The 17,374-nt window shown below is 35.2% G+C and overlaps 2 protein-coding genes and 1 long non-coding RNA gene across 3 annotated transcripts; 2 read left to right on the top strand and 1 right to left on the bottom strand.

Annotated features, from left to right (window-relative positions):
* The first annotated feature begins 1,055 nt into the window (after window positions 1–1,055).
* Window positions 1,056–6,062, top strand: LOC110908098 (probable LRR receptor-like serine/threonine-protein kinase At1g14390). The gene is made up of 7 exons (XM_022153004.2): window positions 1,056–2,640; window positions 3,876–4,009; window positions 4,096–4,339; window positions 4,460–4,653; window positions 4,754–4,806; window positions 5,500–5,611; window positions 5,701–6,062. Exons 1-7 carry the CDS (start codon window positions 1,443–1,445, stop codon window positions 5,932–5,934), a joined length of 2,169 nt encoding a protein of 722 aa, XP_022008696.1. The 5' UTR covers window positions 1,056–1,442; the 3' UTR covers window positions 5,935–6,062.
* Window positions 6,063–9,445: 3,383 nt separating this feature from the next.
* LOC110906429 (B3 domain-containing protein REM14-like) lies at window positions 9,446–10,791 on the bottom strand. Its single transcript, XM_022151563.1, has 3 exons — window positions 10,741–10,791; window positions 10,266–10,640; window positions 9,446–9,736 (listed from the first exon to the last, which is right to left on the bottom strand). The coding sequence occupies exons 1-3, from the start codon at window positions 10,789–10,791 to the stop codon at window positions 9,446–9,448; spliced, it is 717 nt and encodes a 238-aa protein (XP_022007255.1).
* A 1,504-nt stretch (window positions 10,792–12,295) lies between these two features.
* Window positions 12,296–13,230, top strand: LOC110905290. The gene is made up of 5 exons (XR_004873807.1): window positions 12,296–12,447; window positions 12,543–12,627; window positions 12,724–12,802; window positions 12,929–13,033; window positions 13,117–13,230. It is a non-coding gene; the product is annotated as an uncharacterized LOC110905290 (long non-coding RNA).
* Window positions 13,231–17,374: the final 4,144 nt, after the last annotated feature.

Genomic DNA, 17,374 nt, shown 5'->3' on the forward strand with positions numbered 1-17,374 from the left:
ACACCAGTGCTTTTCGCGCAACGCGCATCATTGAAAAACACTATTAAAATTTAAATTAAAATTAAAACTTGTGATGAATAGTGAATCACAATTTTTAAATATTTATGTGTTATTTTTATTAATAAATAGTAATCGATAAGTTTTGAGTATTTTTATTTTTTATTAGTAATATTTTATTGATTATTTAATTTGCCTTTTAGTGTTAAGTTTTTACAAAAAAAAAAAAAAAAATTAAATCCGTATCTATGTTTATTTATTTTTTTAACATTTCAAGTTATTTGTCCACGTGTTGTGCTGGTATGTTACCGTGTGCATTAGATCGAAATCGGTTCGGTTCGTTACTGTACTAAAACGATACATGCACTTGGTATAGAAATCAACACATGTTTTACATGGCCGAAAACGATAAAAATAAATACCGGTACTAGCATCGATGTTGTTCATACGACACCGATCGGTTTAGAGTGTCAGGGTACTAGTAACGTTATTGATGTTCGGCAGGGTAGGGTAGCTAGCAATACGATGTCAGTTTATCAAAAGAAAAATTATATAAATAAACCCCTAAACCAAAAATGATGTTCTTCGGTTGGGTACAATATTGTAGCAATACAGTGTCAATTAATCGTAAAGAAAATGAAAATAAATAAATGTTGGCACCGATACAGATGTTGTTTATTCGGTTCCAGTTCGGTTTGGTATGATTGCGACACAATATTCGTTATTAAAAAAATTTATATCCCAATGTTGAAAAAAATAAATAAACATAGAATGCAAACCAATTGAATCAATACTAAGCGAACAACATAGGTCTCGGTATCGATATTCATTTTATTTTTTCGAACGATGTAAGGTTTTCTTTTTTGATCACTATAGGCTATTGCGCGTACGAGTACTATAACGAAACGAACATATACCGACCGAAGGGAATCTCACTAGTTTGTCTTTAATTGAAAATGATGGAAAAATCCAAAACAAAATTTATTATTAAATTCCCACCGAGTCTGAACCAAACTTCATATAAAACTTTTTATCTCCAAAATTCTCAAAAATATATCAAAATACAGATAGACCATACACAACAACTCACAAGCCATGTTGGCTTTTAGAATCTCCAACACTTCACACTTCACATTTCCCACCTCATTTTGTCCATCATTCCTCTTATTATTAAAAGTGTTCCTTTTCAATCATTTACATTTCTTTCTCTTTGCAACCCAAAATTTCATGCAAAAGTTTTAATCTTTGCACAAAAAAAAAAAAAACACTTTTTAGCTGTAACCCATCTCCATAAACATTAAATTCATCACTCTTCCACATACTCACTTCTCTAGTTCTCTTAACTCCTTAACTCCTTCATTCATTGCACAAAATCCCAATAATTCAAACCAAGATCCATGAATCCTCAGTAAAGTTTCAACCTTTAAGGTTTGATCAGACCAAAAATGCATAAAAATCTCATCTTTATAGCTTTCTTTACCTTCATTCTTGTTCAAACTTCAACAGCACAACTGAACTCAGCTGATTCAAGAACCTTGTTTCAACTTCAACAAAAACTTGAGTACCCACAAGCTCTTCAATCATGGAACAAATGGACAAACTTCTGTTATCTCCCTTCATCTCCAAATCTTGTGATAGTTTGTTCAGGTAACCACATCACTGAGTTAACCATTGTGGGAAACAAATCAAACACAAACACAAGCACAAAGCTTTCTTCAACCTTTTCCATTGACTCTTTCTTTACAGTTGTTACAAAGCTCTCATCTTTAGAAAAACTTACACTTGTGGGCTTAGGTTTATGGGGTTCACTCCCACCTAAAGTTGACAGGTTTAAATCACTTAAAGTTATGAACTTTAGTTCCAATTTCATTAATGGTGAAATACCCACTTCAGTTTCATTAATCAAGAATCTTGAAATTCTTGATTTGTCACATAATTTGTTGAATGGGAGTGTTCCAGATCTAAAAGGGTTACAGAATCTTGAAATTCTTGATCTGGGTAGTAATCTTTTAGGACCAAAATACCCTTCTTTAAGTTACAATCTTGTAACAGTTATTCTAAACAACAACTCTTTCAGAACCCAAATGGGTATTGACTTTGTTAAGTATGTTCATCTTGAAAGACTTGATCTTTCTGAAAATAAACTTGTGGGTCCCATCCCTACACCTTTGTTTTCACTCAAGTCAATTCAGTATTTGAATCTTGCTAGCAATCAGTTAAGTGGTGCACTGCCTGCAAACTTATCATGCACTTCAAACTTGTCATTTGTTGATGTTTCTAACAATCTTTTGATTGGAAAGTTACCATCTTGTATTGGGTCGAACTCGGCGAATCGGACGGTTATTAGTATGTGGAACTGTTTGATAAACTCAACTTCAAAGTATCAACATCCACATAGGTTTTGTCAAAAGGAAGCTATTGCAGTGTTTCCTAAGAAGAAAAGTGGTGAAAGTAAGAAAGAAGAGGAGACTGTTAAGCTTGGGCTTGTTCTTGGTATCATTGGGGGTATTGTGGGAATTGCAGGGTTGATTGGGTTGTTAATTTTGGGTGTTTATAGAAAAAGAGAAGCTAAAAGGAGTAAAGAATATAGATCTGATAGCTTTGCTTTGGGTAAAAATGCTGCTTCTACTGTAGCAAAAGATGGTAAAGTTTTCTTACCTTTTGTTTCCTTTTTAGTCAATTTAGGGGTATTTTGGAATTTCTTTGTTTATCGGGTTAACAGCGTGTTCAATACAGAACCAATTTTTAAGTCCAGAACTGCAAGAATCGCATAATGCGTTTGTATAGAGTGGTTAAGCGGTTCACATGTTTCTTATTTAAGTTGATTCTGTATTGAACGTACCTTTATCTACTTTTTTTTTTGTTTTTTGTTTTTTTTTTTTTTTTTGCAAAAGCCGTCACATAATTAAGACTTTTGTTCAAAACTAGTAACTTTTTTAGTGCAACTTTTAAAGGGTCGATCGGATTATGTGAATATGAGTTAAATGCCATTTTAGTCCTTGTAGTTTGAGTTATTTTGGCAGTTTAGTCCAAAGGATTCACTTTTCGTCTGTGGGTCCAAAAAGGTTTCACCATTGCAATTTTAGTCCACTAGGTTAACTTCATCCATTTTTATGTGAACGAGAAGGGCAATTCGGTTATTTTATATGTAATTCTGTTAACTAGAAGGACATTTTGGCCATATAAAATGACCGAATTACCCTTCTCATTCATATAAAAATGGATGAAGTTAACCCAGTGGACTAAAATGGCAACGGTGAAACCTTTTTGGACCCACAGACGAAAAGTGAAACCTTTGGACTAAACTGCCAAAATGGCCTAAACTACAAGGACTGAAATGGCATTTAACTCTATATATAATTTTCTAAATATTTAATATGAACCTGTAATTTTTTTTTGAACGTTACAATAATCATACTTCAAAAATATATGAACTTGGAAATAATCTTTTTTTTTACATGGATATTATTTTGAACATGGCAACTTTCCACTCATATGACACTTTTTCTTTTTAGTATTTTGCCTTTATTTTAATGGGTAGGTAATGTTTTGAAAGTGATTATCTAATTATTGTGTTTTTAAGATGTAGATAATCATTTACAATCTATGGGTAAGTGAATATGATTATCCAAGATATTTAAAATAATTAGTTTTCACTAGTAGCGGTAACAAAGTTGATTATGATTATGATTAGCACATATATAACCACCAAGATCATATTCAAACACTATCTTCTACCACACATCTTGTTTTGATTATTTCATATAACATAATTACTTTCAAAAGGCACTTGTAGACCCCACCTAACTATATCATGTCACGAATATTAAGTATAACTCAAATCGACCCATTTTAACAGTAAATCGAACTTTCTATAGGTCGTAGACCACAAACGATGAGGACAGCCGCCCTAGGCCTACCACCATACACCATTTTCACACTCGAAGAAATCGAGGATGCTACAAACAACTTTGATGCAGTGAATTTGGTGGGAGAAGGATCTCAAGCACAAGTAAGCAACTCTAGTGTTATGTTCTTTAAGTTCAATTCAATCCCTTTTTATTTAAACTAATTTATTTAAATTCTTTCGGTTTGTAGCTTTATAAAGGGTGGTTAAGGGATGGTACGACGGTGCTTATCAAATGTTTGAAGCTAAAACAAAAACATTCGACGCAAACCTTGCAACAACATATGGAAGTCATCTCAAAACTTAGACATCGGCATTTAGTGAGCGTTCTTGGTCATTGCATTGTCTCGTACGTGGACCATCCCAACTCGGGTAGCACTGTTTTTGTGGTTCTTGAAAATGTTTCAAACGGGTCACTGAGAGATCATCTTACAGGTATAGCATAATCTACCTATGATTAATCATATTGTTTCAAACGAGTCAACGAGTCAAAAGGGTCGTTTAAAGTTCGTTTAAATTTTATAAAAATAATTTATTTTTTTCGGTTATTGACAGATTGGAGAAAGAAAGAAATATTGAAATGGCCACACAGAATGGGAATCACAATGGGAATTGCTAGAGGAATTCAGTTCTTGCACACCGGAACTCAACATGGGATTTTCGGGAATGATTTGAAGATTGAAACCGTGTTGTTGGATGATAATCTTACCGCCAAAATCAGTAGTTACAACATTTCATTACCATCAAAGGTAACATCTTCAAACCTATGCACATACGTGTGTACACTCGTGTAATCACGTTCATTGAACATAATCTAAACTCGATAGTGTTTAAATTTTCTGTAAGCAGGCTGGTTCAGAGAGTCCTCTAAACGGACACGATACTTCCCAAACTCCTCCTAGGTATGTCATTTGCTTTCTTCTAAATCACTGGCGAAGCCTTTTGGTGGCCCGGGGTCCCATTTTCGCTCGTAGTGTTAATTTTACCGAAAATTTTTGAACTTTTTTTTTTGTAGTGTAAAATATTGGATTTTTAAGAGTTCGCCCCCCACTGATTTTTTGTTCAAGCTCCGCCACAACTAAATCATTTTATTTTAAAAATTAAGATAATTATTGGTATCAGTGGCGAAGCTTGAAAATTTCCACCGGGGGGTCGTTAGTCACCAAACCTAAATTTTTTTTTTTTTAATAAAATCGGGTGGTCGAAAACGTATATACCTAAAAATTTCTACACGAAACGTACATACATAACACTACTGAGCGAAAAGTTCGGGGGGTCGGGTGCCCCTCCCGGCCCCTTAAAAGCTACGCCCTTGATTGGTATGACATGGTTTTTTAATCATGTGTAAAGCGTACAAAGAAACATAAAAATGAATTTACATCGAGATAGATGGTAAACGGGCCAGACTTGTTTTAACTGTTACCCAACCCAAAGAATTTACACAAAGAAACGGATAAAAGAACCGTTTACATGTCAACCCGACCCAGACTTGTTTTACCTGTTACCCGACCCGTCCATTTTGCAAGCTCTAACAAATATTCTAATCCATATCTTGTTGAATAATGTACCTTAATAGAGAATTTCTCATTTTTCAGGGCTGCAAATCCAGAAAAAGACGATATATATCAATTCGGTATCATCATCTTGCAACTCATTACAGGAAAACCGGTCAACTCAGTGGATGAGATAACCGAACTCAAGAACGAGGTAAAAACTTAACCAAGATCTTATCTTGAACACTCTTTTTGTCTTAAAACAACATAAACTAATTCTATATGGTGTCTTTGAACTTTCAGCTAGAGATTGGTTTAACGGAGTCACCGACAAGACTGAAAGAGGTTGCGGATCCATCAATCAGAGGAACTTTTGCGTACGAGTCAATGAAAACCGCGGCTCAGATAGCGATTAACTGTCTTAACGAAGATACGAGTGTGCGCCCGTCGATTGAAGATGTTCTTTGGAACATGCAGTATTCTGTTCAAGTTCAAGAAGGATGGAATAGTAGTGGCAACCTCAGTACAAAACTGTAAAGATTTTCACTTTCTTGGTGGAAAAAAAAACATGATGTTGAGATGTAGTTTTGGTACATTGTCTAGGTGTTGGGCTTGAAATAAAGATTATTCATATATTTTAAATTATTTTTTTTATTTTATTAAAACAAGTATTAACAACAAACTTCCTTGGATCACTTCACTTTCAAATAGGGTGTCATTTTTACCAGAAACCCGACCCGAAGCTCAAGCCACCCAATTCCGAATTAGAGAATACCCGAAAAACCTAAACGGCTAAACTCAAATAACCTAAACCCGACCAACGCAAACCATATTTGTGCCGGTTATCAGGTCGTTTTTTCCTAGCCAAAAACCTGAACGACCAGACCCGAAAAACTTAAAACCAAAAAAAAACCCCGAACAACACCGAAACTTTCAAATTTCCTAGCCAAAAACCTGAACGGCCAGACCCGAAAAACTCGAAACCAAATAAAAAAACCCCGAACAACACCGCAACTTTCAAATATTGTTTCCACCTTAGCAAAAAGTCACATTGTTGGTGGAATGAAAAAAAATATATATGTTCATATATGCACATATTTTCATACTTCATGGAGTTAATTACTGTTTTCGTCCATGTAGTTTGTCAAAAATCACTATTTTAGTCCATTAGTTTAAAATTTGCGATTTCAGTCCCTGTGGTTTCACTTTCGTAACCATTTCAGTCCCTGTGGTTTCACTTTCGTAACCATTTCAATCCATTTATTCTGCAAGTACAGGGACTGAAATGGTTACGAGGTGGACTGAAATGGTTGCGAAAGTGAAACCACAGGGGACTGAAATCGCAAATTTTAAACTAATGAACTGAAATAGTGATTTTTGCCAAACCACAGGGACGAAAACAGTAATTAACTCTACTTCATGTATCATTACATGTATTAAAATTACATGTGTAATATCTTAAAAAAATGGAACCTATTAAAACTAGTTTTTGCCACGCGTGCGTTGCTGCGCCGTTTTTTACATTTAATTTTGCATTTTTTATTACGATTTGGTTCATTATGGTACATCCAAACTTTTTTTTAGATTTCGGCATTGTAAAAAGATCAAAGAAAAAACAGAAAAAGAGAGGACTTTATTAAATTTTGAGGGCTATATAGTAAGCTTTAATGTTTTAAAGAGTTGTAACGTAAATTATTAAAGTTCAAGGTTCTATTTAGACACTTCTAACATACTAAAAAAATAAATTAATAGTTTAGCAATATATACAAACTAAAAAGAAAATCAAAGTACAATAATCCTAGATGTCAAAGTAAAACTGTTGGTAACGATTTTGTTACCTTTAGTGAATCTTTAAAATATGCAGCATTTAACCTGGGTTGGGTTGGGTTGGGTTGAGTTGAAACTTCTGAAACAAGTATGTAACAAGGTAACATATTTACAGATATGTTTCGACTTAAAAAAAGTACGAACAATGTAATTGTGTAACGCAACAATAAAAACTATTTTAAATTATATTGATGACATATACTTGTATCCTTAACGTCCTTACACCGGTTTTAAACAACTTCATCTTCTTCGTCCAGCTAAAAAGCCTCATTATTGAGATGAATGCCAATTCTAAAAATTACTGGTCAAATAGGGGTAGAGGCGCAGCTTATTGCTTGTTTACCTTCTATTTCAATGCAATTCGATATTGTTTTACTTTTTGTTGATAATATAGTTATATAGATTCTTTTGATTGTGCTCTAATATATATTGAAAAATGAAGCCAAACATCATCTTTTATAATTGTTTCACTCAAACATATATATTAGTGTGACTTAGTGATTTGAGAGATTCTAATAAGATACATATACTTTAAGTTACTTTCGAATAACACCCCAAATTTTCAAGTTAATGAAACAAAGTTGCTAGTTATGGGTTTATTGTTGGTAAAAGAAGGATTATGGACCAAAGGCCCAAAAGGAAATTACTTAAGGGAAGCCCATGAGGGCAATGCTGTAATTTTTGTCAAGGCCCTAAAAAGGAAATATGTAGCCTCCATATTCATACAAATCCTTCAAACTTTAGAGAGAGAAATTTAAAGGGAGAAAGTGTAAAATATGGATGAGTATGGTATCGGTATCGTATAGAACCGGTACTAGTACAGAAAATCATCAAAAGTTGGTACCGGTACTTGAAGTTAAAAAATTCGTATTTTATTGGTACCGTACCGAACCGGTACCGGTACCGAAAATGCCAAAAAGTGGGTACCGGTACCGGCACCGACAGTGGCGGATCTAGAAAATTCTTATAGGGGTAACGTTTCGAAGAAAAGGGGTAACGAAATCGAAAAAAAGGTCAAATTTTTCCAAAAATTCACACTAAATTTACACTACCGTCGGAGAATCAAGGGACAACGTAGGTTACCCCTTGTTAAGAAGTAGATCCGCCCCTGGGCACCAGCATCGAAAATGCCAAAAAGTGAGTACCGGTACCAGCACTGGCACCGAAAATGCCAAAAAGTGAGTACGGGAAATTCGATACCAGTAACTAGTACCAAATGTTCATCCGTGAAAAATGGGTTGTTTGGAGCCGAATCTTGAAGTAACGACTAAAGGGATAAACTACTTAGATTGTATCAAATATTCAAATGTAAAGAAGAACTTTGATACTTGTATTTATTTCATAAGTTGTTAATATTCATAGCTTTAATACACTTTGAAATTTTGAACGATTCAAATATTCAAACTAAAGAGAAGTTTTCAATATATATAGAATCAAAACTTGAAATTCTAAAAAAAAAAAACAACTAAACTATCTTTTTTTTCGAACGACAAATTTCTTTAATCTTATCACTTGTAGGACTTGAACACGTGACTTTCAAACCTTTGATGTTCGTAAAGGCTTTGCCTTTATCGTTAAGCTGCTAACCCAATGGTAACAGAAGTATCTATACTACATTTGGTAAATGTTCAGTGATTACAAATCCAAAAACCATTATTGGGCTTGATACCTACCTAGACAATTTAGCCTGATTGTGGACAACTCCTTATTTCTCTTTCTATTTTATATCATATGCAACAAAAAAAAACACATTTGTTGTGATTTTGAACATATTCACATCAGTCTAAAGATAATCATGCTTCACTTTCCACATAAATACATTAACGTTCCTTTGACCCCAATTAATCTTTCTTTTATGATCTTGTCATGCAAGAGAGAGAGAGAGAGGGGTTTTATAGTCTATAATCTTCGCAAGTATGTAATACGATATCATATCAAAAGTCTTCATATCTAAATTTAAATATATTACGATATTGTATTCACTTTCTCTAGAACTTTCTTGTTTTTATCGCTCGTAACTGTCATTATATAAAATCACATAACAAATAACCAAAATACCGATGTTCACACTTTAGATCTTTTGTAGATCTACAATCAATATAAAGAAGCAACAATAATAGATTTAACATACCATATTATCATAACCGATGTTCACATCATAGAAAGTTAACATACCAATATCAACATAACAATATAAAGTTAACACATGTTTATCATTCTCTTAGTCCCTTTCACAACCTTTATCACGTCGCTTGGTGATATTTTTTTTTGTGACTTTTGCTAGTAACAACGTATCTTCTCTTCTGATATACTTAAATAACAATTCATCTCCTTCTGATAAATAATTTTCTCTCCAAAAGTTACACCACCCGGTCGACAAAAGGTATCTTTTTGTTTTAAACGATTTATCCAACTTCAAATCCATAACCCATTTTTCACCATCAAGATTCTTCACCGTCATGGTTCTTTCACCATCTATTCCGACCGCCTCCTCAAATTCCTTCGTGAACCGCTTTTGTACCAACAATGCACAAATATTAAGTTAGTAACATCATGTATAACCAAGTTTTATTCGACTCTTGTGTATCACACACAACAAACAATTAAACAAACGAACACACTCCACATTCTTTACATATTTACTGATTTGCCCTTTGATATACTTCCATGCATGAAATATCCAACAAGTTTCACCCTTTCCAGTTAGAATATGTATGGTGAAAACTTTTCACCATATAGACTTATATATATAAACTAGTTCCATACCTGTCTGGTGGATGTGTATTCTAATTTCTAAAGCCATCATGATGTAATTATCTTTATCTCTAAATTCAAAACAAAAACATTATTCGTTTGAGAAAGAGCCAAAATGTGTGGAATATGCCCGTCTCGTTACAAATAATTTTATGTTTGCTTTTAATCTTGTAAGTAATCATATATGTTATTTGTAATTTTATAAAATTACTGTTAAGATATCTAAAATATGAAATAAATAGTTATAAATCTAAGAAATATATGAGATAAATAATTATAAATCTTACCAAACGTTTTAAGTGGCTTTTAGTGAAAGTCGACACAAAGGAAGGATCATCATCATCATCATGTAGAATGTTTGTAGTCAAGATTTTTTCACACCCATTTTGGTCAGTTTTTGGTTGCAAAATCTTTTCACACCCATCTGGACTATATATTGACATTCTAAAGGTGGACTGATCAACAAGCTTAAATAACAGAAAGTCACCAAAACCCAACTGGATATCTTTAACCACATTGTTCCATCCATTAACAAAACAATAATCATCACCGATTTGTTTGATCTTTAATCGCCACGAATACCCTCCGTTTGCCGATCGGATTATTGGGTTATTTCTGATTTTGTTCACCAGATGCATGGTTACGTACTCAGGTGGCAATGACTGCAAAAGTTTAACCATTTTGTCAAAGAAAATTACATGAAAAAAGATACACATAAACCGGAAGTGTGTGAAGATCGAAGATGAGTATGTATGTACATACCAGGTGGCGGGCGGTTGGGTCGAGCAAGATCTTGTAGAACGAAGTAGCCATTTGCATTACATTGGAGAAGGTATTATTAGAGGATAACAAAGATATATATCATTAGTAAAGTTTGCTTGTCTATTCATGATGACAACACAAGTAACGGTATGCTAGCTTCTCTTGACCTTCATAATCATTCACTCTATACTCTACATATATAGTCTATAATGACAACAACTATTACTTTCATCTTATTCTATATTTTTAAGGTTTTGTTACAAAACACTAAATCCGTCTTCGACGAGTCTTGAACCCTTAACGTTAAGGAAAGCATCATTTTAACTTCAATAGCTTTGCCAATTATACTCAACCCCTCACCTCTAAGGTTCTGTTAATTGATTGTTTATTCTTTCTACCAGTTCATTAAATTTAAAATAGAGTAGGTCGTATCTTTTATTTCGTAAGATATAGGTGTCTTTAATTATGGATTAAGTTATTCTATAAATGCTCATAAAAATTAGAAGTGTATAAAGACACAGTGGATGACACAAGATAACACAATATCGAGCAAAAAATGCCGAAAAATATAACTTAATGTAGAGGAAAAAAGACACAATGAATGGCAAAAAAGACACGATGAAGCAAATATAGAAAAGACATAATGATAATAAACAAAAAAAATAAAAAATCTACAACCTATAAATATAAATATGAAAACCTAAAATCTTACATCGTAGAGGTCAATTGGAGTCTATTTAATACCATTTGTACAACTTATTTTTAAAAGCTTTTATATTTGATCCTAGACCCTTTAATTATATCTATCATACATTATTTTTATTATTAGATAACAACATATCTATATACTATATATAAGCATTTCCTATGTACAAATTTGTAATTTTACTACAAATACAAGTTATTAAGCAACATTTATAAGGGAGTGCAAGCCATTTTAAAGGAATATATAAAGAAAGTCCACATAATTTTAAGACGCGATAGGGTTAAAATAGGGATTTCATCCACCGAGTTTTAGGAAACCCTGAATTTATGTCGCGGTCGTTTCATCTATGGAAACCGCTGATTGAATGCTTGCATCAAATTGAAGAAGGAAACTGATTCCAGACCTCCAATTCATTAATAGGGAACGACCTTTCATTCTCTCAGTTGTATAATTGAAAGTTAAAACTGTGAATATAAAGATTGTTGTTACAGAAGGTGATGAAGAAGGTGGAAGGATTGCAGATTTGGTGTCGCCGATTAGGGCTTTGATTCTCGTCGTCGTCGGTTTACATGATCAGAGCTTTCTCTCCAGGTAAATTTCTTCAACATTTGTATGCTTAATTTCATGATCATTCAGTTTTCTTCAACATTCGTCAACTCTGTTAATCTATGCTTAATGATCTTCATCACAAACTATGGAGTATTGTTTTACTATGTTGGATAGTAGGTAAGGAGAAATCTGGGTTTCTTTTAGCAATATATATGAACAAATTTGTGAAAAGTTTAGTGGGATGAGTTGAATATATAATTATACTATGACTTAATTGAATCATTTTGGTGCTTCATGTAGTTGGTTGGGACAATCTTTGCATCATCCATCTACTTTAAAACATCCTGGTGGCTTGTGAAATACATCTGTGACTCGAGTAAGTTTCATGAAGAAGGAAGCCCATGGACGTGCCCTGGTGACGATGTTTTCTACAACGCTTCAATCATATCGAGGTATGTATGTTAGTACGTATGTATTTTGCTGTCATTTTTTCCATTCCCATTCTCATTTCCATTACAATTCTTGTTTATGATGGTGTTGATGTTAGGTGGGATCGTTCTTGCCATTTCTACCATGTACGTCAAAATTATGGCAGCATTTTTCTGGACAATGACTGCTTATTTTTTTATAATGTAAGTTGCACCAACACGTTTATTGATGTTGTATTTGAAAATAAACCTTCAATGGGTTGCTTAGGTAAATTGTGTTTTATATCATGGGTTTTCTAGGTAAATGGACAGTATCCTAACTATGTTATTGATATGATAGTCAAACACATCAAGAATCATGTCTGATACATTTTCAAAGGTATGTGTACTGTTTGCCAAAGGTTAACTTGGTTCTTTTGTTGTGAGTTCCTCAGAAATTCCATGAAACTTCATTAATTTGCATTTTATTATAATATCTTATTCTGATATATAATATTATATGCAGTATCCGCCTTGTTTAAAAGACACGAGTTTCTGGATCAATGACTCATTCACAGAAAACAACCTTTGCAAAATTGTCAGAGGTGTTGCTGGTGATCTTGCGGAGGAGGTATAAAACTGTCTTTGGTTCTTTCTCTGATTGTTTATTTATTTATTTTAGTATGAATTAACACTGATCTATAACATATTCAGGTAGTACTGATTGACAACTTCACTACCAAGAAAAGAATGACTAGCCATTGTTACAGGATCACATATCGCTCCATGGAGCGTTCTCTTACAGACGAGGAAATAAACGACCTACAGGTAGATTAACATCTTTTCATCAAAACATGTCATTTAAAATCCAATTTTTACTAATGATAACAATAAACATTACGATTTGATGGATGGATATTGATGTAGTTTTTCTATCTTTATTAACCTATAATATTGCTCATTTACAATATTTCATTTTTTTTAAATACAAGGTCTTGAAATTACTGTAGCCATTTATGTGACGGTTTTTCATATCACTTGTAGGCTGGGCTGCTCATCATTAGAACATTATATTTTGGAAGGTACGCAGTTACTATGTATCACTAAACGTGTAGGTTGTATTCAGTAGTATTTATTTATGAATGTTCTAATGAATGTTTTGTCAATTTTCTGGTATTCAACTGACCGTGAAGTAGCTCTCATGATACTTGTAACAACCCGCACCTTCGTGCGTTGTTACTACTCGATACACTCGTTACGCCTAGCACCGGAGATTCGGATCATAATGTAACTATATCAATTATATCGCTAAATCGAAGTATAATCGAATGATTACGCATATTCTATCATTAGTACAAACCTATTTTGCATAACACTCACGATGATGTCGAGTAAAGGCCTAATCTACCCTTCTCGATAAGCGTGAGGTGTCAAAACGTAAGTAATCAACGCTAACAAGGACTATCGGGTGAGTGCTATGACTCCAGCCGTCATGACGATGATAGCAATACGAGTAAGTAGTGCCCCGGTAATCATTGTGGCACATCACATCGAAGAACGCACTCGAAGGCACGCGTAACTCGATCACCGACTGTGAATGATAGGAAGTAACAATGCAATAAAGCTAGTCAATCAATAATCAAGCTAATCAAATCAATCATCGAACTCAAGTGTGGGGATTTTAGTACTTTTTATACGTGTGTGTGAGCCTTATGTGTTACTTGTGCATGTTTACTTTTATGTTAAAGTGTGTGTGGTGAATCAATCAAACCAATCAAGACTCAAAGGTGAATCAAACTCAATCGAAATCGAATCCAAATCATGGTGTGAGGATGCTTGTATGTTAGATATAGTAGTTGGGACTAAAAGTAATTTGATTAGGAAATTCTATCATCCTCAAATCATCATTCTACGTCGGAATACCGAAAATCGTCGCGAAACACTCAAAACCAGGCAAGCCGATCGAACAGGGCAACCTGATCGAACAGGCTAGCCGATCGAACAGGGCAACCTGATCGAACAGGCTAGCCGATCGAACAGGGCAACCTGATCGAACAGGCTAGCCGATCGAACAGGCTGTTCGATCGGGCAGCTGCTCGATCAGGGATGCTGTTCGATCAGCCAACCCTTTCCACTTTTGAAAGCCTATAAATAGGGCTGTTCTTGTCAAGCTTTCCACTTTTGGAAAAGCTCTGACCGACCAGCCTCTTCTTCTCACTAAATCTCAGATTTCTCTCAAACCGGTAAGTATTTCGCTCTAATCCTTGTACGTTTTTGTTCATCAATCGATTCTACATCTTTCTATCTTTCAAAACTTGGATTTCATCCATGAAATCACCAAGATCTAGGTGTTCTTGAGTGATGTCATCATGTGTTCTTCAAGAACACTAAGTTTTGACATCATTCCACCATGAATAGCTTAGATCTAACCGATTTCCACATAAATAACCTAAAATCTACCAAAGATCTTAACATTTCACGGTGGAAAAGGATTGGAGGATGGGTTTTCATCTATCTTTCAACTCTTTTACACTCAAAAAGGTGAAAACGAGACTTGAACCGATTTACAAATCAAACTAAACAAGCACATGGTTCAAGATCCGGGTTCTACCGAGAGATATACCGATTTCGGGTTAAACGTTAAACTTAAGTTCCAAACCGCCTCTGGCCGAGCTTGGGTGATTCCTGCTCGAGTCAGTAGACTAAGTAGGGACTTCAGCTTTGTGGTTCAACTCGTAGTCAAAATATCTCTAAAACATCAACAAATAACGGGAATAACCAAGTGTTAAGTGATAGGTTAACTGAATCGAGAAGCTGGCCGAACGGCTAGGCTGTTCGATCGAACAGCCCAACCGAACGACTATGCCAGCCGATCGACTAGGCTAACCGATCGACTAGCACTTAGTCCCACAAACTCATGAAGTGTAATATTGACAGAGTTCTATTCGATCGATCGAGCCACTCGATTGTAACCATCACTACTCGAATCATGAGATACTACACTTCAAAACACTTAGACTTTTCGAAACATTGGAATGTCACCCGATCGAGCATGCCAACCGATCGAGTGACATATTTGAAAACAATGAAGTGCTAACCGATCGGTTGGGCTAACCGATCGAACAGCTGTTCGATCGGCCAACTTGAAAGGTAGTACAAACCATCATACACAAACACATCCTTCTCATCAAAGGAAGAAACAATCCACTTGAAGGAACCAGCCGATCGAGCCAGCCGGCCGATCGAATGGATGTTCGAACGGACTTTCAAACCAATCGAACAGCCCACTCGATCGAACTGCTGTCCGATCGAATGGCCTACTCGATCCAAGTACATTGTTTACTTTTCCGCGTTAACTCATCGTTGTGTTATCGAACTATTCAGGCTAACCTATTCTCAGTGCTCCTTTCAATCCACAACCAACCACTGTGAGTATACTTGACCCTTTTTATCGAATTTTGGGTGTAACATACGTTCCATAAAAACCAAACTTACCAAACGAATGATTTAATTGGACTATTTATCACCTGCGAATAACTGTTTGCATAGATATACGTGATGCTAGTACATGTATGCTAGGACTTATACTCGTGACGTCCCACCAAGACTAGTATAGTACTATTTCGCCCGACGGGGTCTAGTTATGCCATCAAGAGTCGAGCATCGAGGACTTAGCTGGTAGTATCAGTTTTGTGAGTATATATGTTGTGTATTACGTTTATGCATGTGGAAATTCGCAGCACTTTTAATCTATCACACTATCACATATCAAACCTGTATACTCGCCAATACTTTTGTATTGACAAAGTTTTAACGTATGTTGCAGGTTTAGCCGAAGTTTACATCAAATCAAGCTAGGAAGTCTAGAAACTCATCTAAATTATAGGTTGTCGGATTTGAATTGTTCGAGAGGACAAGAAATCTGTGATAACTTATGTGATTGTATTGTTTGTTAGTATGGGATGACAAATGTAATAAATATTATCGCAATATAGTTGTTATGGATTCTCTTGAGCAATCTGATTCGCCTAGTGCCGCGCCCCGATGATTCCGCCATCGGTTGGGGTGTGACAGATTGGTATCAGAGCCATAACTATAGGGAATTAGGCAAAGTTTGAGACTTGACCTAGTCCGGGTCGATGTCTTAGAGAATTGACCTAGTCTATAGTCTAAGTACCCACAGGCCGACTCTTACGAACTCGTTAGGGTTTGTTTGCGCCAACTTGCTACTCTCGATCGAATTTGTTGAAAGTTACAACTATTGTGTGAACACCGCATACTACAGCTTCACACAAAGAGCCTTTCCTAAGGCTAGGAGGTTACTTAGCCTTTCCTAAGGCTGACACAATACACATGTTTTCAAAACTACTCGCATAACAAAACCAAGTGATCTAGTCGAGACCAGGTGTGAAAACCAATAACTCTCGATAGGATCACTCACTCAGCGTATTTTTCTAGCACGAGAACTCTTCGTTGAGCTAGGAGTGACATCCACATCTCGACAAAAGGTCTCCATTTCGAAATTCTGGTGGAACTCTCGGATTTATTCGATGAGCACAACCACAAATGGGAACGAAGTTTTTAAGCCAGGGGTGAAACCCATACCTTAATCAACTGTTCCACTCTATAAAATGGTTTACAAAAGCTCTCACCAAGGACACGACCATAACAACGACTCAGGCTGCGCGAGACTAGAGAGACGAATGTTAGGAGCTGCATCCCAGTGGAAGCGTGAGTCCTCTAGGTCAACGCGTATGCCCGAACCTGTTGGTTATAGTCGGGTTACTTGGGTAGTCAACGCCTAAACACCCAAGGCATTCCATCTAAATTTTACGTGTATGGTTTACGTCTATGAGTTTTCAAATTTAAGCTTTACGATTTACCGATTTCTCGATTTATCGAATTTACGAACCTCGATTTACAAAGCGCACAACTTGCACAGCCATCGCAATCTAAAACAAAGACCGAATGA

The sequence above is a fragment of the Helianthus annuus genome, chromosome 12 (genome assembly GCF_002127325.2).
Source record: "Helianthus annuus cultivar XRQ/B chromosome 12, HanXRQr2.0-SUNRISE, whole genome shotgun sequence".
Lineage (NCBI taxonomy): Eukaryota > Viridiplantae > Streptophyta > Magnoliopsida > Asterales > Asteraceae > Helianthus > Helianthus annuus.

Bases quoted from the DNA above. Each gene is read 5' to 3' on its own strand.
- LOC110908098 (XM_022153004.2), top strand. From the start codon at position 1,443: ATGCATAAAAATCTCATCTTTATAGCTTTCTTTACCTTCATTCTTGTT. The intron at 4,654-4,753 runs GTAACATCTTCA...TTCTGTAAGCAG, and splicing joins ACATTTCATTACCATCAAAG to GCTGGTTCAGAGAGTCCTCT. The intron at 5,612-5,700 runs GTAAAAACTTAA...TTGAACTTTCAG, and splicing joins TAACCGAACTCAAGAACGAG to CTAGAGATTGGTTTAACGGA.
- LOC110906429 (XM_022151563.1), bottom strand. From the start codon at position 10,791: ATGGCTACTTCGTTCTACAAGATCTTGCTCGACCCAACCGCCCGCCAC. The intron at 10,641-10,740 runs GTATGTACATAC...AAACTTTTGCAG, and splicing joins ACCCAACCGCCCGCCACCTG to TCATTGCCACCTGAGTACGT. The intron at 9,737-10,265 runs GTAAGATTTATA...TTGGTACAAAAG, and splicing joins AAAGCCACTTAAAACGTTTG to CGGTTCACGAAGGAATTTGA.